Source organism: Plodia interpunctella, chromosome 18 (genome assembly GCF_027563975.2).
Source record: "Plodia interpunctella isolate USDA-ARS_2022_Savannah chromosome 18, ilPloInte3.2, whole genome shotgun sequence".
NCBI lineage: Eukaryota > Metazoa > Arthropoda > Insecta > Lepidoptera > Pyralidae > Plodia > Plodia interpunctella.
In genome coordinates, this window is record NC_071311.1 from 4,561,590 (window position 1) to 4,587,195 (window position 25,606).

Genomic DNA, 25,606 nt, shown 5'->3' on the forward strand with positions numbered 1-25,606 from the left:
TTGATGACCACAGTTGACCAAATAATGCAAAACATAACCTAAAATAGTGCTATTATTTTCAGGATAATCCACTGAATCCTTTCTTTTTCCTTTAAACTCGCACTACGATTGCGTAGAAGCTATTTTTGGTCGTAAATCTGCAACTATATTGAAAATTGGCGCTTTTTGCCTTCATTGACAATGTTTGTGTACCTTAGTTGTACCAGTAGCGCCATGTGCACTGAGCTTTGCGTAATATGCCCTCTATAAGTAAATAAATACTTCGTAGTATATACTTACTAATTACATGACTACTACCTACTGCCTTGCATGTAGGTATGCAACAGCTAACCCCACATTTACACACAGCCGCTGCCATTTCTCCTGCCGCTGCCGGTAATATTTCCCTAAATACTTCTGCTATAATAACGACGCAAGTGAGCATTTACACTCAGCCTTCATATTCTTATTCTTTCTTTCTCTTCTTTATTTATCAACTTGCAAATTTTACAAATAAACAATTTAATAAACGGATTGCTGTAGTAACAAAACGTAGCTTCCTCGTGCTCGCGCTGCCCGTCCTTTGACTTCCTCGCGAAAAACCGACAATTGAGGGAGCGCCGGGCATGGAATTAGTAGGTACTCCACGAAGTACTTATTAAATCCATGGCGCGCGGGCAGTGTCAGTGACATGAGTAGTGACAGCGCGAGTAACCTATTTACATACTCGTGCTGTCCACTGGGATGCTCACTTCCCTGCCCAATAGGGCTGAGTGCGTGAGTGGTAAATGCGCGTCCGAACACGTTCGGTTTACAAAACGGGTTTCCTTCCTGATAAGATTTCTGTCTGCGACCGACCGACTCAAAATATAGGCGAGCGAAAGGAGGGAGAACGTGTGCAGCGATGCATTTTGTATGAAAGAAAAGCAAACAGAATTTCCGGATTTGGATTCTGGATTTAGAAACCGGACGTGTACACAGAGGAAGCTAAACACTTCGTCCATAGACAGAGGACCACAGATGTTTTTATATCTATGCAGAGGACAGACTTCGTCATTTCTTTCATTCATTTTGCCTAGCATTTGCATTTTTCATAGAAAAAGAAAATATATTATTTAATTTTATTTTGTACTTGCAATCAACTATTTTTATTAAGTACCTAAGTAATCTATGTGACTATTTTATAATCTGTAGATCAACGACTGAACTGACGTGCCTACTGACTGACTGAATTTGACAGCTAGCAAGCAAGCGCGTTTTGGTTCTTGGAGTTACTGAAAATTGTGATGTAAAAACAGAAAAACAAATAGTTGTTAGCCATCATGGCGAATCCAAGAAAATTTAGTGAAAAAATTGCCCTCCACAATCAAAAGCAAGCAGAAGAAACGGCTGCTTTTGAAAAAATATTGCGCGAAGTTTACGACGCAACCAATAAGGTATGTCGCCTATTTACTTTAGCAATCGCTTCCTGGCCGTCAAATGTGCCCGCCGACGTAAACAATAACTATTCCAATATGCCCATTACTATTTTGTAACTGCGTTACCTTAATCTTGCAAATAAGCAATAACAAACATACCAAGTAACTGTTGCCAATCTTATAATAGGTGTAATTGTCATTGTCCAAATGGATTTTTCACTATAATACAATAGCATGCTTTACAATAGAGATTCACTCGAGGTTGTAAATGAGACATTATTCTATTAATGTAATAGCTCTAATATCACATTGTTATTTGGTCTCCTGTTTATCTAACAACAGGGAATATTGATATTAGTGAGAAAACAATAGTGTACCTATTGCTGTTTCTGATAAGCTATTCAGGGTTATTTAGTAAATTATGATTTTAATTGCAGTTTGAAGTTGGTATTGTTGCAGTGTTTATGTAGACATCTGTTCAAAAACCATTGTGCTGTTATAAATTCTAGTCCCATGAGTGAAATTTTAAAGCATAATGGTTACAGGTTAGTTCAGGTAGCAGACGGGCTAGAGCCAAAGCTCCTCCCGAGCCCGTGGACCCTGAGCCCAAGCTTGATGATGACTCAACATTGAGGCCAACCCAGCAAGGCCTGGGCACATTCCGCAGTGGTTCATTGCCAAATGTGGCTGCACCACAAGCCACTATTGCTGAGCCCAATATAAAGGTTCCTTGTTTTTGGAATCTACTCGTTACTTCTATTTTTGGTTGTAGATTCTGCTAATTTTATTTTATGGTAGTGGTGCAGTTGTAGATGGCTGTAGTTTCTGAATGAACATTATTTTTAGTTTATCGTAATATGCCTTATTACCCTTTTGAATGGTATTTCAATATTTAGATATAGTGAAGCTAGCTAATTAGTTTTTTTGTAAAAGTAACTTTTTCTAATTTCAATTACAATCCTAATTTAATTTTCATTAAATAAGAAAAAATCTTTTGGTAGGCAATTCTTTTATTATGTGTTTATTGTAAAAAAAAATGACAGGCTGGTCTCTTTCTGCCAACCAACAATAATTTATTTTATTTTTTATATTTGATACATAAACATAGCAATAGATAAAGAGAAATACCTATAAAATATTTTTCATAAAGTGGAATTAATAACAATACTTTTAAAATCAAATAAATGTTACTAAATAAAATATATGTATCTAATTTTGTTTAGGGCTGATATTAATGGCTGTTACAAATGATCAGAAAGTGTGGTTTTATATTTGCTTTAACACATGTGCTATTTTGCCCTCTTTGTCTGCCCTCATGTGTTCTCCAAACATAAACTATAAGAATCCTGTTTCTGCTCAATCACGGGTGTCTACAACTTTGCTTACAAAGTTTTTCAAATTTAATAGTAAAAACATGAATGATTTTTGTAGAATTTATCAACCCTATTTCTACATTTTTAAAATTTCTTACAAATAAATTACAAAACCAAATCAGTTTATTAAAGAAACTTCTTTTTCTATTTTCTTTGTATTAAAAAATTAAGATATATTTATTGAATGAAGTAGGTACTATAACTCACACTGAGAATAAGATAATAATATAATTATTTGAACAGTATGTCAAGTAACTAGCAAATCATTTAGTCCTGTCTTCTCATATTCATGCCGTCCCAAAGATTTTATGTTTACAGAAATCCATTTGAGTGTTGCATGTGGTTAGGCAAAATATTTTTTTAAAAGATTTTTTGTGTTTCCATTTCGGTACTGTTATTTAAGCTCTAGAATAGACAGCACATCTAAGTTTATTTTTCAAAAGTATGTATTGTTTAGTTGAGCATGAATTGGATATGTTATATGTTATTATTGTACTAAAAGTATATAAGAAAACTAAAAAATGTGATATTAACTTATTGCTAATATTTCTGTCAAATATTTCCAAGTTGAACATTAAATAAGGCATAATACAAAAAATATTTGAAAGTGAAATCAATGTATTCTTTTCTAGCTGTACAATAGCAGCCACCATAGCTACTTTGGAAAATGTAGTCTGTGTATGCCAAACTTGAAAATTGATCCAGTCTTTGAGTTTGTTCATTTCAATCATACAATATTTCCTTTTTTATAATGTGTATTAGTACTGAATAAAATAAATGGTTCTGTGTTTCAAAAGTTTTTCAACTTTTTTTAACACGCAATATTATGTATTTAATTTCCAGCCTGAAGAAACAACTTTGGCAACACAATATATCCACAGTGGAGGCACGAGTCCCTCGCGAAGCCCCGGCCAGCGAGGCCGGGCGTCCTCTTCCGTGGGTCCTATGCGGCGACCCGCTGACCGAAAACATGACACCAGTCCCTATGGCAGCACTGTATATTTAAGGTGAACTGTCTATTTAAAACTCTTCTACGCAAAATTGTATAGAAAAAGTAATTAAAGAGTAAGTAATTCAACTAGTCATAAATGGTTTTATCTACAGACAAAAATATGTATATACAAAAATGATAAATTTGCAATATTTTCCTTCACTTCTCTGGCGATAGTGAAATGCATTGCAGAGTATTAAAACATAAATTATTATATGCCACTGTGTGTCAATAAGGTAAAGTGATTTATAACTCATTTAATCAATATAATATGGAACTCCAAGTTAGTTATTCTGAGAAGTCCATTCATAATGAATAATTATAATCTGTTTGGACTGAGAGGAAATATGTCGCCTGGCATTGAGTGTCACGATAAACGAAAGGGCATAACAGCCACTATTGTGTACGAGACTGAATTAATTGGTTTTATTCGCTATTTAATAACACCCTATGAAAAGCAAATTACTACAAGGAAATATATTAAATGAGTCGAGTCGCCTTCGAGATCGTGCGTCACTCGGTTCTCGGCCTATGAAATGTCTACAGTTCATGTTCCATGAATTACTGTATAAGTATATTGTAGATAAATTAACTATAATCACATCGAAAATAAAGGAAGTGAATTACAACCTGCAATACAGTTAACTTTTTTCTGATCGCTAATTAGGTTGAATGGCCGGCCTGGACGATGGTCACTTTTGTGTATGCTAGTAATAAGGTTATTAGTATTCATAATTATTAGATAAGATTTACATAACTTAAGTATCGACATAGGCAGACAATTCGTCTGACGACAGTCGAAAGACGACAGCAACTAGCGATGAATTAACTCGGAACCTGCGAATTTAGATGTGTATAATATGTATTATGATTCTTCAAATAGTTATAAAATAGTAGATTATACACACCAAGATAGTAAAACGAAGCACTCTAGACCCGGCGCAGCTGTCGTGGATAGTTACGTCGAGAGGAAAATGTCGCTTTACTCTGTTTTTCACTTCGATGGCGAGGAAATTGACAACATTATGCACCTGTTTTTCTTGATGGTCAATTAAATTACTGGCCATATATGAGCTGATTAGAGGAAGACTTTGTTTAAAAAGCGTAAAATCTAATTTTAGGCAACTGATATAACTAATATATATATAACCGTTGGCCTGATTTTGATGTAAAAGTAGGATGTGTCAGTAGTATTTTTAAGTTCCTGGTGTAACAAAGAAGATAAGTTCACAATTTTGTAAAAACTCATCAAAAATTCATTGTGTTCGCGAGGTCTAAATTCGCGGCGAACAACTAGTTATGTTAAACTTAATGAGCATGAGAAGTGAGTATCAATAAGCCTGCTGTTGCAGTCCACCACCGTACAGCATTTGGCAGCGGATGATTTTGATGTTTTTGCAAACAAATAATCTAGGATTCTGCAGAATCACATGTTTGCTAATATGTATCAATCTCCAAATAGTTATAAAATAATATTACTCAAGTGTTGTTATAGTCCACTATTGATATAATATTACTCAACTATTGTTACAGTCCACCGCCGGACAGCAACTGGCGGCGGACGAACTCTGACTCCGCTCTGCACCAATCGTGCGGCGAGCAACAGACGACGACGCAGCCGCTGTCGCCGCACCACCCGCTGCATTCCCATGCGCACCCGCACCCTCACATGCATCCGAACCATCGCAGAGGTTTGTATTGCACATTACATACTTCTCTACTAATATTATTCATGCCAAAGTTAATCACGCTTTCATTGCGGGACGATTTGATGAAATTTTGAATAGAAATCGGTTTGATTTCATGACTTCTTTTATAATTGGAATATACAATTTCTCTCATCTGAGTGTGTTTATTCCAAATTTCATCCATCTCGCGTTGTATGTATATAATGACTCGAGATAAAACATAGGCTGGAACTGCAAGTAACTAAAAATACTAATTTGATGCTTTCGTAATTTTCGTCAACATAAAGTAGTAATGAGAAAATTAATAGATTTTTTGTCAACAGCTGACATCCACCTTGACGTATTATCATCGTTTGGTATGAACCCCACAAATCGACCACGATCCTCGTGTGAAATACCCCGGATACCAAATAATAACAAGTAAGTGCAACTTACTATAGCCTAATGACAGTATAGTGAGTTAGATTAAGCTAAAATAAGAAAGAACAAAAACGTGTATGAAGTTTTCAGTTTATTTTAAAAATAGCCTTTTCTCAATATTTTTTATCTTTTCTCCCACAATGACTCATTTGCCGCAGTGTTGTATTTTGTTATCTACATTTCTCATGGTTTTACAATAATCAGATTATGACGTCTATGATACGTTCTGTGATTTGTTTGAAGATTTTTTGTAGATAACAGAGTTTAATGAACCGACTAGATCTTAGGAACGATGACACAATACATTTTTACATAATATCAAAGGAGAAAATTATTACGCTAAACATTTAATTGTAATTAAAATAGATTTTACATTTTTTCTACTGTTTTTAGCAAAACATTTACATACAGTTTTTAATCGCACATACTACGGTAATGCGTGCAGTGCACGTGCTATTCGCGGTATGAATGTGAATGGCGTGATTAGCAGACCGTGTCAAATTTATTGATTGATTCATTTCTATTTACCTTAAAATCGCAGTACTTTTGTCCTTATACAATAAAATTAATAAATCATGGCATAATGGACAAATTCGTGGCGTCACCCTATATTTCCATACAGATATAACAGGCTGCTTGTTCACAAGCTTTTTTTCATCGTTCAGCTGGTTTATAAGCGTAAACGATACAACACAGGTACAAATCGCAATATCAGAAATCCATGCGCCATTGTAACGCAACTAACTAACAACCGCGGCCCCACTTGGAATCGACTCGATGGTGTAAATAGCAAAGTTTCCAGCGTGTACGAGAGCGGGGACGGCGGCGGGGGCGGGGGCGGGGGCGGCGGCGGCGGCGGCGGCGGCGCGGGGGGCGGGCTGGCGTGCGGCGAGCTGCAGGTGCCGGGCGGCTCGCTGCCCGACCTCACGTCCGTGCACTTCCCGCCGCAGCACTACATGCACCGCGCCGAGCCCGACCACCAGCCCAGATATGTGAGTGACGTTGTGCCATACACGTTACTGACGTTTCGATTGCTATTGTGATACTACGTGGCGTTCTATAACTATATAGCCGTGTTTTTCGATGTAAATAAATATTGTGATTAATCAATGTTGCGCTTTAACGCTGTCATTTTAAAGTTCATTTTCAGCTTCAGTAATAATATATCATCTTACAGCTGATCATTGCCACTTACATGTCTATGGTCTGTGTATTTGTGCAATCAACTAATATACACATTATAAGAAGTCCTGTGTAGAAATTTTTCACTTAAGATACATTCTCATATCATATTCAATTTAATATTATTAATGCTAAAGTCCATAAAAATCTATTAATATGTTTATTATTCTTTCACACAGACCTGACGGAATTGTGATTATATTTGCGTACTTGTGTACTAAATTTCATATAATAATTATATCGTCCCATATTCCCACAGAGTGTACAGTCTGTCATTAAAGAGAAGAAAACAGATATTTAACGAACTAAATTTTTCAAATGGTTGATATATATCCAGTGTTGCCAGTTAGGAGGAGACAGCACCCTCATTTATTATCTCAACTTTATCGACAGATTGTAGGCTCGACGCGCAGTCACGTCATAAATGATCGTTTCCAGAGCCCCACGTCCCCCGGCGCGGTGTCCCCGGGCGGGGGCAGCGTGTCCCCGGCGACGGGCGGGCTGTCCCCGGCGTCGGGGTCCCCGGTGGGGGCCACCGTGCCCCTCTCCTCCTCACTACACCACTCACACGAACATTCGTCGCTCTACGATGCACAGGTCTTTATGTGGCTTCTTTATGTGTGTGCTCTAATGCTTCTGTTTAGGCTTTCAGTGTTAACTATTTTGACTAGTCTAAAGGTAATTTAACAGAGCAGCATCATCATGGACGCGTGCGATTTTAAGTCTTATTAACATATAATATGTAAATAAATATAAAAAGTATTGTCAATGAAGTTCAAAATCGCTGGCAGCTAAAAAGGCGTCAGTGCCGTTCGACCATATATTTAGCGACGTCGACTTCAGAAATAGACATCCGATTTGGTTCTCTAATCTTAGCCAGCCTTAAATTCGGGATTACAATTAGCTAACTTCAAGTTAATATAGTTGACATGGTAATTTTTTGTTAAACAACACGTTACATCAGAGTTAAGCGATGTTGACCACTGCATGTAAAATGTTGTCACTCATCGAGCAGAAACATGACAACAAAACTAGACATGTCTATCACGTGTATATCCTTTGCGGGGTAGACAGGGACATGAGTTGCGGAACTCGAGGCCACGTGCAGCTGTGGTGTGGATCAATGTTAAAATTGCTCGCGTAAAATGTTCATATTGCCGTGTTGACGCAACAAATCAATTTAAATACAGCTTCCAACATATTTGTGGTCGATGATCACATATATTAATCTACTTTTTCTAAAAAAATCTATATAATACGGGGCTTTCTTTTCAACCTTATAATGCTATAAGTATCAAAACGACGCGTATAGCCCAAAAATTCAATTCATTAAATACGACAATTAGACAATGTTCTAACAAATCATGAATAGAGAGATCGAGATAACATACTTCGATAAATAAGTCAGTCAAAAACGCATAATCATTTGGATCTGGCACTATTGTTTTTCGAATATGGCTTACTTCCTTTAATACAATGGTTGTCATGTCACATATGATTCAGACTGATTAACCACTAAATATATGTACATGTACAATTGTACATGTATGTACTTTCAATTATTATAATGTAGAATATGTATGTGCAGCGTAAGAAGTTCATAGGAACAATATGCAAATGTGCATGAAGTTTAGACGGCCTAACACTGACTTTTAGGGATGGTTTTGAACGCAATTCTAAAATTAAACTAAATTAAATTCTAAACAAAAAAAATATTAATAAGTATCTCATCTTTGTTTACAATAACATTGCGTTTTTTATATTATTATCAGTAGTAACATCCGCACGATTTGTGTTCGGAATTATGCCCTAACATACGATCGTGTGCAACCGGCACTATGATAGGACCTTAACATTATTTATGTTGTCTCGTTTTACTTTGTTGTGTTTATTTTGCTTTGTACACAATCATTTTTTGTTTATTTCAGAATCACTTATCTGTACCAAACACAAATAATTATCTCCATCATAATAAGGTTCGTTTTTTTTAACATTTTCCTATTTTTTTTATCCAATTCGTAATAATTGCAGGCTTAAGCTTCAACGCTGGTCATTGCCGGTACCATGAAACCCACTAACTGAAAAATCAATTGGCTGCTTTATTTTCATAACAATTTTATATTTTTACTTTATTCAAATTCATTTTGGTTTTTCAATAGGTATTAGCCCAGTCAAATCTGAGATAGTGGCTTTTTGTTACGTAATTTGAAAAGTCATTGACACAATAAATAAAATTGTGTATATAGGAAAAAATATAAATTTTGCTTATTTTACTGGGCTATATCATTTTTAATATCTTTTTGCATGAGTGAAAATTTCAGAAATATGCTTTTTTTTCTACCACGGGATATTTTCGTAGCAAATAATTTTGCTTTATATTTCAACACAAAAGTCTTTGAAATAATTACAAGTGTTTGGTTTTCACCTTTTTTTTCTTTACATAACACTTTTTTGTTTTTTGTCTGTGTATTTTATTTTAATGTTTCAATTATAACTTCAAACTGTAACATGTAACTTTGTAATACTAAAAGTGAGTAAATCTGTAAATTTTTAAAGTTAAACTTCACAACTCTACAGGGTTTCTAATGTGATATGCAATATTTAATATAATTAGGCCTGTATTTTTTAAAAAAATGGACCTAAATGAAATGAGATGTTTAAAATTTGCAATATAATGTCGGACGTCTCGTAAGAGCATAACATTGTAGGCCTGTTTTTTTTCTATTTTTGGAAAGGCCATCAATTTCGTGACAGATCAGAAATGCTGCTGATATTGACCCACCATAAAAAGTTAAAACATTTTTCGGGATTTTAACCTTAAATTATCACGTGGAATAGTTACTTTATTACTTAGGTAGTACCTAGTTAGTTTAACATTTTAAACAATTATTTTCACTATTTAAAAAAATAATTGGCCGCATTTGGCATGAAATTGATGGCCTATAAGACCCTCCGCTCGTAGTCTAGTGGTAGGCAGCGTCAATAAGGCCCTTATGTCTATTGCGCTGCCCATACAATTTTGCTATACAAGACTTGTATGCCCCACCCTTACTAACGGAGGATATTCATTCAACAATAATTTTTCACCATTTATTTTCAATCAAAACATTATATATATCACTATTGCTTCGCTGGCTATTTTCTTTTCTATTAAGTCCGCGCCACGAAAGGAGCGTTACCGCAGCTGACAACAACAATGGGGCAGATATGTTATTGATAGTTATAAGTATTGCAGCGGGACTTTCACGGCGGGGACTTGAACTTGACTTCAACTTGTCGTATTATATTAACTTAAAATTTTATTAAAAATTAAACATTGGCTGGCGTTTTCCAATCGTATTTTAGAAATATAAATAGGTAGATATTTTTTTGATTCTAAAAGCATGTTGCCCGCTTGAAGCTAAAATAGTGTGACCTTAATTTTTAACAAGCTATTGCAACGTCATTAGAATACAATAGATATATGATTGAATCATTTAAAAATGTTGAATACTCAATCGTATGACACACTTGAGTTTTTGAATAAAATCAATGTGAAACTATTATAATAACGGTTATTTTTATTTGTACGCTTACGACATTCTTCAACCATTTTTTTCATTACGTAGCAATAGATTTTTAAAATTAAGCATCACCCTAAATTTGCTCTAATTGTGATCGGTGTAGGGTACACAATATCGCAACATATTTAGCATTTTCGTCTGGTTTCAGAACATGTCATCGCTGGAACACAACGCGTGGATCACGTCGACATACCAGTCGCACTGTAGTCCGCCCTCGCAATATTCCTCAACGTCGAATATCAATATACCTTCGCCGACGGTAAGTATCATGCAACCTACAAAAACATAAAAATAAATGGTTAACACTCAACGGCCTACAGAACAAGCACGCAGAAGTATAAAAAAGTATTTTTTAGTAGCTAATTTCAATGAGAAGTGAGAATTTTATCAATAATAATAGATTTGAAAAAAAAATAGTTATACTGCTAGAAACAAATTACAAACATTGGGCAAAGAGAATGACCTTATGACATTTAGAATTTAAACATATTTGGTAACCTAGAAAACCGTTAGTAATCAAGCCGTTGTGTTTACAGTTTGTTAGTTCACGCCATCGAATATATCGTTGAAAGTTTTAGCAAAAAAAATTGTAGCATCAATGCAAATTACAATACACGAGTCAGATATATGCACACAATTATTTTATGTTTGCTTTTTAGTTATTATTTTAAATAAAAATTTGATATTAAAAAGTATCTGTAAATTTAAATTGCATAATATACTTGAGCAGGATATAAACTTAACTATTCAGTGTTTCCACGTACCAATCCGATACGACAATATCAAAAGTTATATTGTCCATGACTGTATAAACAATTAGTCAAAATTTAATCTTTGTCTGCAACATGCTTCGTAATTTTGTATATCACTCATTATCATATTTCGCAGGTATATAGGTAATTCATGATCTTTATTCTCGGATTGTAGATGGTGCACAGTCCAGGTAGTCCGGTGGAGTCCCCACAGACCGACTACAACAATCTACACCAGGTGTTGTTGCAGCCCTTCGAGCAAATCACTATGGTGAGCCAATCAATACTGTTACGATATTAGCTATATAATTTGCTTTTATACGACACCTGCTAGGAAAGTATCAAGATACAATTCCATGTTTAAACTTATGTGTATTTTACATAAATGCAGTCGTGCAAAAATGCTTGCTGAAAATATTAAATAAATAAAAATAATGTATTATCCTCGTGCAGCATATCTCGGCAGGTGTCTTATAAAGCACTATATCCCTCGGAAGAAAGTGTGATTCTTAACTTATGTTCTTAATGCCGTAGAGGGCATTGGGCATCGGGCATCGGGCCGTAACATACACCCTCGCGGGAATTTGTTACTTTCTTTCCTGGATAAATATACTATTATTGTTCCACTGTTAAGTAATACTTATTTGCTTCCCTGTTCAATGCATCACTCTAACAACACTTATTTCCAATTTTAAAATTTGTAAAGACCTGAAGTAAAATAAAAAATATCTATAAAAAAACCATAGTACATAGAGTTTTCGTTTGCACTTTGGAACTTAAACCTATCATTAAATCAAGCTTTTTATTCAAGTATGTTTTTCGGGTTATAATCATCCTGAAGATATACTATAAAGAATATGGTCTGTTATTTTTAAAAGGAAAAATATCTACCTGACTAAATAGCATAAAAGTAGACCAATTGAGACCGCGATTATAGTTAAACTGAGATCCAGCAGAGATCTAGTCCAATCGCGATCTAGCCTATTTGTCTGCCTAATCTGAATGATGTAGTCGTAAAGCTTCTAACCCTATTTTTATATATATTAATATAATATTTTTATAAATATTAATACTGGATTCTATCATTCTTAAATTATATTTTTGGTTACTTTGTTCTGTAGCAGTTTATTTTATAGATTTAATTCAACCATCATCTTTTCATAATGTTTATAACATTTCTATGCTTCAATGGAAATAGCAAGGAGTTGTAAGTAACATGTAGTCATATAAACAATAAATACATGCTAACGAATGCTTTTTATAAGCCAATATAATATTTGACAATACAAAAGTTTAATCTGTGCCAAATTTGTTGAAGTTAAGTGAAGGTATTGGCACTCACAAAAATTTAAATTCACTTGATAAATGCACTGTTAAGAAAGAAAGCACAAAAATAACAATATAAGCACTAGATAATTAATACAATATTAATGTATCAGTAATTGGATTTGGAGGTTATATACTCACCTCCACTGAAAATTACTCAATATAAATTATCTACCACTACGACAGGATACAATATGTAAATTGTAAAAATTTATATGTTGAAATAATTTCGATTCTAACATTAAATTGCTAAATAGCTCATGTTTGTAACTGTCTACATGTGGTGCTGAATACACACAATTATACCTATACTAGTTCTACTAACTGTCAAAATCATGAATTTTCCTTGGAAAATGTTAATTTGTCCAGACGATATACATTACACGTAAATTAGACATCAATGTGTTGCACTATTAAAAAATATCGAACTTTTTTTTTTTGTACAACTGACCGAATTTTATATTTTACCTACCTTACTTATACCTTTTGTAGTTATCAATCTTTCCAACATAAGACAGTGAAAGCGCGAGAAAAAAATCACTAACTAAAATATTCTTAAACTCTTTGTGAAAGGTAAGATATTAGTCTACCTTACGAACCGGTGCAAACGTGCCGTTCAAACTATTGTTCACCTATTGTGTCTCGATTCTCAAAGAATATAGAGCAAATAAAAAACATTTTTATCCGGTTGCCGGCTAAAGCTCAGAACTTTTTTAAATGCTTCGTGCAGACGACAAAATGATTGACAGTTGGTAGAACAGGTATGCCGTCTGTACGTAAATGAGTGTAACGTTGGTGGATGTTGGCCAAGGACTGGGCGCAGCTGGTGGCGAGTCTCGTGGAGTCCGGCTGGACCGCTCACGTCCAAGTCGCTGAAAATGTACGACACCCCTCACACTTACACATTCACTACTTAGGGGTGACCCTTGATGAATATTGTTTATGCTCGGCCCGAAACATACATGCTATTCAATTCGGGGTTGTAATATCTTGATTGTATCTTGATTTTCTTGATCATATCATTTCCAATTGGTGGTGAAAATGGTGGCGCTAGTGAGCCTCCCGGCTCACTGTTAATCAGTGAAATTTTCATCAAGTGACATCCTTTCAAAAGTAATTTATTAGGAATAACAAAACATTGGTAAGACATTGGCAGTTGATTACATTTCAACAATAAAATTATAAATTACTATAAACAGAGATATATGTGTATAAATATATACATCTGCAAATGTTTTTCCTGTGTTTGTTGTGATGTAAACAAGTATCAATATTCTATCTTCTCTTCGTTTTTATATTACAGTAACTTCATTAGAAACTTTCTCATAGAATCAGATGTCAATATTGATACTTAACCTTTTCGTTTTTACGGTCCAACATACACTTTTTTTAAACTATTCTGATTCACACTCTATTCGAAATTATTTTGCTGTAATATTTTTTATATTATAAACACGGCTTTGCAAGAATATAAAAAGATCTTATTTTTGTAGCTTTAAAATAGTTGAGGTTTTATGTTTATTTGGCATGTTTATATAAATTGATTTGTCTGCCAAACAAATACGTTACAATATTTGGTCCTATTGTCCATTGTTGTAGAAAACCATATAAGTTACTTTGGCAATTAAGTTTCATTCCTTATGTTTGAAAATTGTTTTTATTAGATAAAAAAAATGTTAAGAAACAAATACATTATTAGTTGTCATCTCAACTTTGTTAACTGACTTGAACCTCTTAATTGAAATTTTTGTTCGGGTGGAATTAAAAAAAAGGTCCAGATATATTCAGCCGATTGGGCTGAACAGTTTTATTAATCTAACAAGGCTTATCGACGATAAAAGCTTGTCTCAAAAACTTATTCACCAGGCCCTCGTATCGTTTTTAGTCAGTTTATTTTTATATTTGTATTTTTAAAATTATATGTATACGCATTAACTTAGCAGGTTGTTTTTATTTTAATTTTGAATTTGTCTTAATGTTACATTTTGTAGTTGGAACTTTTAGGAAAATAAGTGTAGGTAGTCTAGATTTAAAATATAATGCATGACTAATTTGAGGTCATGTCACAGCACACACTAGTTAGACGCATGGTAATAAAGGATACGAACCTTATTTGATGCACCCCAATGTTAAATACGAATAGGTTTCTAGATTTTATTGTTTCAATCGCTCGCTTAATTCTTTATATGTGATTAGTCGGGACCTGACAGTGAGGCAGTGCCTATAGTTGCCTCAGACGAGGCACATCCCGAGCGAGGCAAATGACTCTTGCGGCCTCGACGTCGAGGCTAATGCCAATTCGTTTAGTCTGGACCCGATTATTGAAAACTGCTTAATTTAATATTCTGTATTTTAAAGTTATGTAGATATAGTGGAGTCGTGGCCTTATTTTCCAGGATTTGCTGTATTTCTCGGTGTTTTCTTGCTTGCTATGAGGTAGTACTTTTGATTGAAATTGTACAGTACATGGATATTTTCATTCCACAGATGGACTCGCCCGTATCAAATTACAACACGTCGTATATAAATCACAGTTCACCGCATTCGCCGCAGACAACGAATACGACACACACATATTCTCAGGTAATATTATTTTCAAATATTTTTATGCTTATAAAACTTTCTATTTGAAACGTTAAACTTAAATGCAATGAAAATCAATAATCAATGTATACAGCCATGTATATCAAATTGAAACCTATTTAAAGCATTTTTTTTATTGTGTCCAGGGAGTACACTCCCACGGACAGCAGCCGGTGGCGCGCGCGCGCGACCCGGTGCCGGGCGGCGGGGGGTTCCCGCCGCTGCAGCCCCTCGCCTCGCCCTCCGCCCCGCGCACGCCCGCCACGCCCGCCAGCATACCCGACATCATCCTCACTGGTGAGCTGCAGCCCCTCACCTTGCAAATCTACACCAAATCTACACGTCAATGCATTTATTCAAAAGAAAGAAAAACTGCTAAATATTTGACGCACAGGCCATATTATTTCCAGATTACTCGGGTGAAATAGACGCGGGCATATTCGGCGGCGAGGAGGCGCAACTGCGCGAGGGGCTCGACCTCGACGACCTGACGCTGCTGGAGGAGCCGAGCGCGCTGCTGCCGGACTCGGCGGTGGAGCACGAGTTCCGGCTCGACCGCTTGTAGTACCGCGCTGCAACGCTGTGCGCCGCGCCGTAGGGATGTCGGTAACGCATCATTCAAATTTCCAATTATTATGTTTCACGTTCCTTTCGATGACGTTGACGTTCGAATTTTGTTATTTTATTTTTTTACTTTTTGACCATATGTTGATATTGAGTGCACATTTGAAATGGGAATTTTCTTTTTTTTTTTTTTTATTGAATTCCTTTTTTGACGATATTTTGATGTAATAGTTTTGAATATTATAGCCAGTCTGAAAAGTTCAAATATTTCGATTTGAATTAATATTGTTATTGTTGGGACATAAATGATTTTCGGATATACTCAACATAATTAGTTGCAGAATAATATTTATACATTTCAATGTTCGTACATATTTTGGTTAATTCAATTCTTTCATAGTTTTGGATGTTGTTTTATTTCAAAAAGTTATTTAAGCATGGAATAGTTGGAAATCTAGACGATATATTTACACTCCAACACAATAGATATTTACAATGTAACAGAGTCAATCGCTAGGGAAGACGTGTTGATATTTTTGATGACCCGACCGACATCCCTTCCGCCATAATCGCATTCCTGCTGTTGGTGATACAGACTCCCTATACTTGACAATTGTATCGTTTCAAGTCTGAGTTAGTGTCGGTAGGAGTGTAGTGTAGGGTGTAAGTAACGGGCGAGCGCGGGAACACCACATTCCGGTCGCGCAGTCGGCGGACTGCTAGTGCAAGTGTTCATTGTGGTTTTAACGTTTTACTCATGTTTCTAATTCGAAGGGTTAGGTATGTTATAGTTTTAGATTTTTTAAATGGTAATCGATCAATTTATCGACGATTCGTGTACAGCATGAAGTGATTATTTTAGTATTGTGAATATTTACTCGAATATCATTAGGGAATTTGATTCGGATTAAATGGAGACAATTTTATTACTGATCTTTAATGTGAGGCCGGACGGCCCCGTCTTTGTATATAATACTTGAAGTGTTCACTTTATTGAAATTGCATTTATCGCTAATGTCGCATGCTAGCTAACTGGCTTTCGGTTGCGTTCAACGAATTGTCCAACGTTAGGTTTTATAATGCACACTCGCATCTCTCGGACATCGCAAGCGTACAATCGTTTCGTTAATTTAGGCATTATGTACATACATGACAATCTGCATGGGTTTTATGTATATGACAATGAAACCTATAGACATTGTTTCTTTTGTTAAAACAGTTAGGTTATTGTTTTAGTTGTTAATATTCATTCCGAATTAATATTCTTAGAAAATGTGTACATGAAATACCAAAGAAAGAATTTGTTTTATCTTATAAACCTTAAAGGTTTTTAAAAATTATTCAAATAAAAACCATTGTACGCTTACGATATTGAATTCGCCATTATCTCTTGACATAATGCTACTCGGCAATTGCTCAAGCGTTGATTGAAGATACTATGTATAGCCGGCGGCAACGAGTAGACTAGTTATATCTACTCTACCGAGATACGTGGACACGCACTCTTAGTATAAAACCTAGAACTTTGGTATATGAGGGATAGTGAACCGCAAATATTTTCTTGGCTTCTTTGTGCCTTTTGGCTTCGTTCGCGATTCGTTCGGTCGAGATTTCTATAAGTACTGAACATTGCGTTTAAAAAAAAACTTTCGACATAAGTGACATTCAATCGTCGCCGAACGAGGCCTTCAAACAGTTGCAAATGACAGCAATGAACTTATGAGAATACGTGCGTTTTTGGACATGTCAGTGGTTTTATAACGGGACTAGTTTTCTTATTGCGTAAGTATACGAAAGCGCTGAGCTAAAGACGGTAGTTAAATTATTAAATGTCATTCATATTGAAAGCGTTTTAAAAACATCGACGTCGTTTTTTTTTTGTTAACATCCACGCGAATGATTCCTTAGGGTATTTGTGTATACTTAATATTGAATTTTCTTACAAGGAAATTACGGTTTTTTCACTAAGAGTGCGTCATCCTTACATTTTCACACTAGCTTCTCGATGTTATTTAGCATTAATACATTATGCCCCAATTCCTTTATACATATATAATTAGAAATAACCGTTTACGAGCATGTAAATAAGAGAGTTGTTATTAAAGTTTTTAATAAGCTTTTGTCGCAAACATATCTTGTGTACACGTACGTGTGATTGCGCCCTCGGTACCGCCAGGGACTTTAGTCTTTGTTCAATTTGTTACAGTTATTTTAAGCATTATACAGAATTTCTTGTAAAACATTTGCAACCTCGCAGAACTAGAAAGCTGACATACACAATATTGTTTCTTCTACGTGTTTTAACATAACATTACATAAAAAATATTTTATGTTTTTACTATCTTCTCCTGACATTTGTACGTCTATTTTTACGCTGTTGCTTTAGCGTCGTCTCGCGCCATCCACATTAAGTTGTTAACATCGAAACGGGATATTAAATAAATATTTATGTAAAATTTAATGAGTTTTCAACATAATGATTGTTGTTATGATGTTAGCAATCTACTCCTGCTAGGTTTTGTCAGTTTTACGTGCAACCCTGTATAATCACTCCACAATAGTTGAAGGCGAATAATTGCATTTTCACACGTTCAACATTTTATTATCTGACTTAAATAGTTTTAAGTTGTGAAATATTTAGTTTTAAAATGCGGTGTACTCGCAATATTAAATGTTGTAGTATAAAACTGTCGTTGGTTGTTTAATGCGTGGCGTGGAATTGGCACGCGATATTCTTACAGGGGACAGCGTGAAATTAATTAAAATGACAAGTTGAAATGTAATTCCCTTCGGCCACCATCGATAGTGCTGGTTCGTAGTTACGATGAGAAGAAAAAAAAAACTTCGTTTGAAACCTGTTTCGACCCAAGAAATTATATCATTTATTTGTTTCACCGCTCACTGTTTCTAATAATATTATATTAGAAACAGTGAGAGAGAATATTAATATAATATTCCTCGTGTAGGCGTACCGCGCTCTAATTCTACGTTCTGTATTTGGATGTGTAATGTGTATTCTCCCTAATATTGTAAAAACTGACAATGTACAAATTATGTTACTCTCGGTGGCGATTGTAATGTGTGTTCGTTAATATTGCGAGCGCGCCGGATCATATATAGACACGTGTTTTTGTTTGTAAATGCTCATTTAATTACGTTATAAGAGTCTAGTCATCAAATTATGAGTTTCAAACGAAATAGGACCTGTTTTACACCTTTGAGAGACTGAACTGAAGTTCGAGCGGTTTCATTCCATTCCAAATTAATACGATTCACATACATCAGTGTATGGAGGACGGAATGGTTCGGTGATTTATATTTGACAAAATGTTGTCAATAATATTTCTGGAATTTTGTTGACAGTTTTACTATGAACCATTTATACGAGATCAAATTAAATAATTCATTTTAGATTTGGACAAATCTCCATACATTTTTGTCACAATCCCTCTGGTGTGGAGTGCTTCATAGTATATTTTTTATATTTTATCTATGATGAAGTAATAAATGACGTCATCATTTAAGGTTTAAACGGTCTCGTGTAAGTTGTACATTATAAGTATGGATGCCATTCACCAAGCATATTGTTAATGTCTAAAGTTTTAATTTCTATTCCGAGATAAGGTATGTACTGTATGACAGATAATGTAAACTGTATAAATAGTTGTATGATAAATGTGATAAAGGAAAAAAGCACAACATAAATCATAGCGGAGCCTAATCAGATGTTAAAGTAAGTTTCTTTTCTTAAAGATTTAAATAGTGTTTTCTAAATTAGATACTTATATTACTTGGTTTACATATTGTAAGCTAAGTTCTGCCAAAAGCAGAATATTGTGTGACCTAAATGTGTGAGGCGGTTTGTACATAAAATTAATATTTTTTCAAAGATATACATGGATATCATAGGTACTAATAATGGTGATGGAACAACAGTATAGTTTTGTTTTTACGGAGGTGTCGATTCTCATAGTTGTCATTTGATAAATTTAAGAATTAACTTTGATTACATTTAATTTAAATATATTAGGGAACTTTGAAAGCGATTATCTATATTAGAATAATTTTCTAAAGAAGCTTTCCTAATTACAAGAACTCAGAAGTTTAAACCGTCGTCTATTACAGGCGATGGTTTAAATATGCATGAAATCTTCTAATGACTAAAATTATAAATGTTCTGCAAACCGCTTCAGCATTGAGTCCGAGTCAGGTGCAATATGGTGTTTTAAATTTCGGAGTTTATTGTCATTTCATTGGATCTATTATTGTTACATTTTGTTGTATATAAAGAGATGTGCAATCCTAAATTGTTTTCAGTTGTACCAATCAAGCGGTCGTCTAACCGGTTGTGTGTTTCGAGTTCTTTTGCCACATTGCATTTGAAAGTACTCACTCATAGTTATAAAACTGTTGTTTTTTACCTTTTGCATTTTGGAGTTAGGTTATGATTAATGATAGATAGGGTACGTGAGTTGTGCAGTTGTGAGAACGCTTTCCTTGCCCTTGAAAGCATCGAGACACCAAGATGTGTGATTGAGTATTTCTACAAATTCTTATTCTATTTGATCAATTTGTATGACATTAAATATAAGAAATAAATGTTTTCTCTCAAATATGCACAAACTTGAAGATTTTGCAGTAAAATGTTTCAGAGGTTTGTTTTATTTAAACCAAAATGTACATAATAAGTGTGATAGAGATGAAACGGTCTCATTTAAAATAAAATTGTTGTAAGTATTCCAGATTTTTATTTACCTTCCGAAATGAAAATTTTACGCCTAATTTATCATAAAATATTACGTTTTTCTTGTTGGATGAAAAATATTTCTATTAGTAGGTACAATGTCTCAGAACTGGCATACTAATCTTCGAAAATCTTGATGCTGTTTTGGTCTGTAAATGTATATTTTATTTGAAAAAATATTATTTTACCTACCTAGTTGTTTGGTCTGTAAGTCAGCACCACATTCAGGTATATGGTCAGCCCAAACATTTATTTAGTCGTTGTTAAAAAAGTTTGAAACTAACAATAAAGTAAAACCTCACGATCGTTTGTCAAACAACTGAAGCACGAAAAAGAAATTCCCCAATTCCGCTTTCACGTCAACGACCACTGTCAGATCATAACAAATCTTTTAAAGTAACGACCAACAAACATGCGCTATTTGGTGAAGATAACTGTGCTAGTGTGCGTGGTGGCTTCCTCCTTCAGCAGACCTTCGTCACTCGACGAACCTGCCGATAGGTAAGCATTAGATTGCTTGGTATTTTAAGCCTGTTTCACCGCTTGCTGATTAGAGAAATTATCTTATAGCCGATCTGTAACATGTCGAACAGACAACGTCAAAAATTGTTTCACGAGTGTTGAATAGGGCTAACGGCAAAATAAGTTAGATTTACCTAACAGTTTATCTATTTGATTATGATATGTTATTCTATCAATGTGATAAAGCCCTTTAGACTTTTCCAACCACATTGCCATCCAGTCCGGCTGCTCCACGTCCTGCACGAGAGTAACTAAACCAAGCCAACGATAAAGTAAGTGTAACCCAGTATGTGGTTACACTTACTCTATCGAAAATCATTACATAGTATCTCGATCTGTCCGTCGACCTAACTCAAAGTTTTTAATAGGTAGTGATTTAAGAGGAAAGTTTAATAGTTATATTACATGCATAATATTAACTTAACACTTGCGAAGCCGAAACGGGTTGTTAGTTAGGTGTATAAAAGGCATTTCGACTCTACAAGATGTTTACTTTGTATACTAGTGAAAATATCCGAGAACAGCTAAGAGTCAGGCAAATCTTGCATTTAACATAAAACATGATTCCTAAGGAATTTTTAGGAATGCCTGCTAAATTTTTCCTCAATAATTAGATGTAGATAACTCCAAGTTGAAAAAAAATAATTTCAGTTTTTGAATCGTATATTATTAGGGCATTTCAATTGTCTATCTCATTGAGACTATTCAGACTATCCTATAGCTAATTATACACGGGTATTGACACGTTTTAATACAGTGACCAGGAAGATGCGGAATACGAGGCAGACGAGGAGGCTGCCGTTGACGACACCATGCGTGAGGACGATGGCTCTCGATTGGAAAAACAGGTGACATGTTTTGTTTTAACTTCAGTAAAACATTTTAAATCTATTACTCACCTATTATTATTATATCTTCCAAATTAATAACACTTAAACCTGAAAACAAACGTCTATAAATAATAACAGGAAAAGAAATCAGTAAAGTCTTTTTATTTTATTATTTAGAACATTTAGCTTTCAGGGCAAATGTTCTGTGTATTCACTTAGTACTCCAAATGTGTAACATGTTCATTTTTTTATTATGGAATATTTTACAAACATATAAATAATTTCATTCTCATCACTAATATTGTCACGTTTAAAAGCATTTTGAAATTTCGTAATGAATAAACGATTGTTTATTTTTTTTATTACAGGATGCAATTTATGCTGAAGAAGAGGAAGAGGCAGAGGCAGTGGAGAAACCGGTGAACACCGAAGAAAAAAGAAACGCCCCGGCTCCTTCCGACAGCTCGTCAGTTAAAGAAAAGTGTAATAGTGATGTAAGTTTTCTCTAAATTTACGTCAGTTTACGTAACTTTATAAAATTACCTATAATATTTATTACCTGTATTCACGAGATTCCATTGCAACACTGGAGGTGTCACGCGGCTGGACCGCATGAAGAATCGCGCTTTCGCGTTAGTTTTCACATCCGTGACATAGCAGATAAATTTCAGATATATAGGACGGCGCTGGTATTGTCACGTTTTGTGTAAACCGACAAGTAATGTATAAAACAAATTCCTGACCACGCCGTTCCCTACCCACCCAGACCTAAGGAAGGGGCAAAAACTAAACTGGGAGTACCTCCACGTGGTGAAAAGTATACATATACATATATCCAAAACTAAGTAACAAACATCTTCACTTTTGTATTCACTGGAGTCATAATCCACGCGAACGAAATCGCGGGCATCAGCTAGTATATAATTAGACGAACATTTAATTCCCCATATGAATAAACCACTTAGAGCAAATCTGAAAATAATCCGTGCGACTGTAAAATATAATATTATGGCGTATTTCTTTGCTTGATAATTGATGGGTGATAAGTTCTTTAATGCACCTCAAAATATTTTTAAAAATCTCTTCATAATTTATATTTAAAAATGATTGGGAGATTCAGCTAGTTAAGACGTCACGTATGTCTGACATCATACGAATTAGGTACCATTAATTTTAATGCTTTAGTTAAGAATTATTTCTTAGTCACCAGATTACAAAATGCACAACGATCGAGAATCTGAGGAGATGAAATCAAACGACTACCAGCCACAACCTCTGCAACAACGTCCTAGTAGATACGTCGAAGCCAAAGATCCAAACGAACACGCTGAAATGACACAACGCTTAGGAAACACAGATAAGCGCGAAAAATTTGCTCGCCGGGCTGTGTATAAATGGCGCAGTGCGAAAACTACAACAGACTATGATAAAGGCGATGAATTAGTCGATAATGCAATAGCCAAAGAACGAACAAATAAGTTAAAAAATCATCAGTCCAACAATGATGCACCTGTTGAACAGAACCACGAAGAGTTTTTCAAAAATTATTACAAGACTTTACATGCAACCAACGAAAAGGAAAAATTAGAGGACAAAAATTATGAAAGTTATCCGTCAAATGCATATCGAAATAGACGTCAAGCTAATGATGCAGAGGTCTCGGCTAATTCAAAAGTCAATGACCAAAGTTCAGTTAATGAAAACGAAGAGACCGCTATTAAAAGACATATAAAAAAGTTGACCGATGAAGAATTAGAAAGCCTTCTAAATTCACTACCTACTGAAAAACGAGCTTTATTAAATAAAATTATAGAAAGTGAAAAGGGTCACTTCGATGCCGTAAGCAAACGTGATATAACTAAAAAAGCTGGTGCCGTAGAAGAAAATAATGATATCGATAATGGTGTTTTTGATTCAAATAAGGTTCATGGGTCATCTGTTGAAATAAAAAATGATGTTGGGTCTGCTATAGACACAACGGATATCCCAAAACCGTCCGAATATCAAACTGAAATATCAGGAGTGTCTGGTTCTAAAAAAACAAGTAGCCAGGAAATTTCACCTGACAAAGATAACAGCGGCAATGTAGAGGATAAATCTAGTGTGAGTTTAAATGAAGTTTCTAACAATGGCGAAAGCAAAGCTCAAGTGGAATCCGATATCCAAGTAACTAAACTAAATACTAAAAGGGAAACTAATGTAAACGATTTAGAAAACCAATGCTCAAGTCTCGGTGATACGAAATTAGTAAACAAAGACTTAAATACCGGTGATATAAACGAAAATGGAAATTATGATACTGGATACAATAACTATCAAAATGAAGATTTGTCACAACTAGCTGGTAACGAAGCGTTACTAGAAAATAACGTTTTAGATCACGTAAATAAACGTGAAGCGTTGATCGAAAACACGGACTCGTTCAAATCACTCGAAGAGTCTTTCCCAAATTCAAACTCTTATAAAGAATCTGGTGAATATTCAGAGATAGATATGGTACCTCTAGTAAGAGTAAAGAGAAGAAATGAAGACGCCTTGTTAAAAAAACGAAATGCTCTATTAGTACCGGATGCCAAAACAGCCCACATTCCTTACAGAGCAGAAAATGACGATGATGATAGTGAGGAAGGAAATGAATTTGAAGACGACGGATTTTATGATCGTACTTCAAATTACGGCAATGGTAACGTCCGCCTATCAGGCAACGTCATGTCGTCCAAAGATATACAGACAAAAAGGCAGAATATGGGACAGGCCGATATCTCTCCGGATGCAAATATAGAGAGTGATACTATGAATATCGGATCTGATTCAGACAGCGTTCTATCAGGTGTCGAAGGTGTCGATGACAATTTGATGTATAATAGTGGAGCTCGAAACAAGCGCACCGTTGAGAATAAACCCACTGATTTGGTTAGTAAAGATTCTGGGCTTTCGTCGTTAATAGAGCTTGAATCAAAAGCACAATCGGACAATCTGAACGCTGTAAACTATCGAGAAAACGATGCGTTTGGACCTCTTCCCCAAAATTACGAAGGAGGACTAAGTCGAATGAAAAGGATAAGACGGGTAAAGTCACCATGCAACTCTGATTCTTCTCCTGATGCACAAGGATAACGAAAAAAAAATTTTGACACGTATCTTGATTAGGTAACGTACATAGTTTTGTTGGTCAATTTACTCAGTTTTAGATATAATATTATTTTTAAGTTTCAATATGATGTAATTATTACAATATGAGTTACCTATTGTTTTGTCTAATAAACTTTAATTCTTAACTGATTTTTTATTCTATTTTGTCGTTCTAGGAGTTTATTGGAATTTTATCCTAATTATAATTAGGTATATTAGAAACTAACTGATGCCTGCGACTTCATTCGCGTGGCCGGACAATTTATGGTAAGGACTCAAAACTATTAGAGACATTTAATTATACAGACAAATGTAACAAAACCAATACATACAGAAGATGCAAATAAGACTGCAAAAGTATATTTTCTATAGTTCTTCAGGTGTTCCAGATCTTCGATTTTTATACCTCAACAGAAAATGCTCATCAGACTGAACAATTTTTATTAGAGCGTCATTTCTATTTTTCCTATAGTTTATGTGCACCATCATAGGTCAACATCAGGTGTTCCAGATCTTCGATTTTTATACCTCTGCAGAAA

At 34.9% G+C, this 25,606-nt stretch overlaps 2 protein-coding genes across 11 annotated transcripts; both read left to right on the forward strand.

Moving 5' to 3' along the window:
• The first annotated feature begins 1,171 nt into the window (after positions 1–1,171).
• Positions 1,172–20,576, forward strand: LOC128677519 (CREB-regulated transcription coactivator 1-like). 8 transcript variants are annotated; one of them, XM_053758434.2, is made up of 13 exons: positions 1,172–1,415; positions 1,943–2,122; positions 3,614–3,777; positions 5,295–5,452; positions 5,773–5,869; positions 6,672–6,861; positions 7,445–7,648; positions 8,980–9,027; positions 10,763–10,873; positions 11,542–11,637; positions 15,180–15,275; positions 15,422–15,572; positions 15,670–20,576. In XM_053758434.2, the coding sequence occupies exons 1-13, from the start codon at positions 1,302–1,304 to the stop codon at positions 15,696–15,698; spliced, it is 1,638 nt and encodes a 545-aa protein (XP_053614409.1). In that variant the 5' UTR covers positions 1,172–1,301; the 3' UTR covers positions 15,699–20,576. The 8 variants fall into 8 exon arrangements, with proteins under 8 accessions (XP_053614409.1, XP_053614405.1, XP_053614408.1 ...); XM_053758430.1 differs by having other exon boundaries at positions 1,174–1,415; positions 15,686–20,576; XM_053758432.2 differs by having other exon boundaries at positions 1,178–1,415; positions 7,490–7,648; positions 15,686–20,576.
• Positions 15,750–25,213, forward strand: LOC128677518 (bromodomain-containing protein DDB_G0270170-like). Of its 3 annotated transcripts, none has more exons than XM_053758428.1 (4): positions 15,750–15,881; positions 21,863–21,953; positions 22,304–22,429; positions 23,139–25,213. In XM_053758428.1, the coding sequence occupies exons 2-4, from the start codon at positions 21,918–21,920 to the stop codon at positions 25,050–25,052; spliced, it is 2,076 nt and encodes a 691-aa protein (XP_053614403.1). In that variant the 5' UTR covers positions 15,750–15,881; positions 21,863–21,917; the 3' UTR covers positions 25,053–25,213. The 3 variants fall into 3 exon arrangements, with proteins under 3 accessions (XP_053614403.1, XP_053614402.1, XP_053614404.1); XM_053758427.2 differs by lacking the exon at positions 15,750–15,881 and adding an exon at positions 20,924–21,084; XM_053758429.2 differs by lacking the exons at positions 15,750–15,881; positions 21,863–21,953 and having other exon boundaries at positions 22,307–22,429; positions 23,146–25,213.
• Positions 25,214–25,606: the final 393 nt, after the last annotated feature.

Coding starts and splice junctions, on each gene's coding strand:
- LOC128677519 (XM_053758430.1), top strand. CDS start 1,302: ATGGCGAATCCAAGAAAATTTAGTGAAAAAATTGCCCTCCACAATCAA. Junction 6,862..7,444: donor CCGACCACCAGCCCAGATAT/GTGAGTGACGTT, acceptor CTTTATCGACAG/ATTGTAGGCTCGACGCGCAG. Junction 11,638..15,179: donor CCTTCGAGCAAATCACTATG/GTGAGCCAATCA, acceptor TTCATTCCACAG/ATGGACTCGCCCGTATCAAA.
- LOC128677518 (XM_053758427.2), top strand. CDS start 20,996: ATGCGCTATTTGGTGAAGATAACTGTGCTAGTGTGCGTGGTGGCTTCC. Junction 21,085..21,862: donor CTCGACGAACCTGCCGATAG/GTAAGCATTAGA, acceptor GTTTTAATACAG/TGACCAGGAAGATGCGGAAT. Junction 21,954..22,303: donor GCTCTCGATTGGAAAAACAG/GTGACATGTTTT, acceptor TTTTTATTACAG/GATGCAATTTATGCTGAAGA.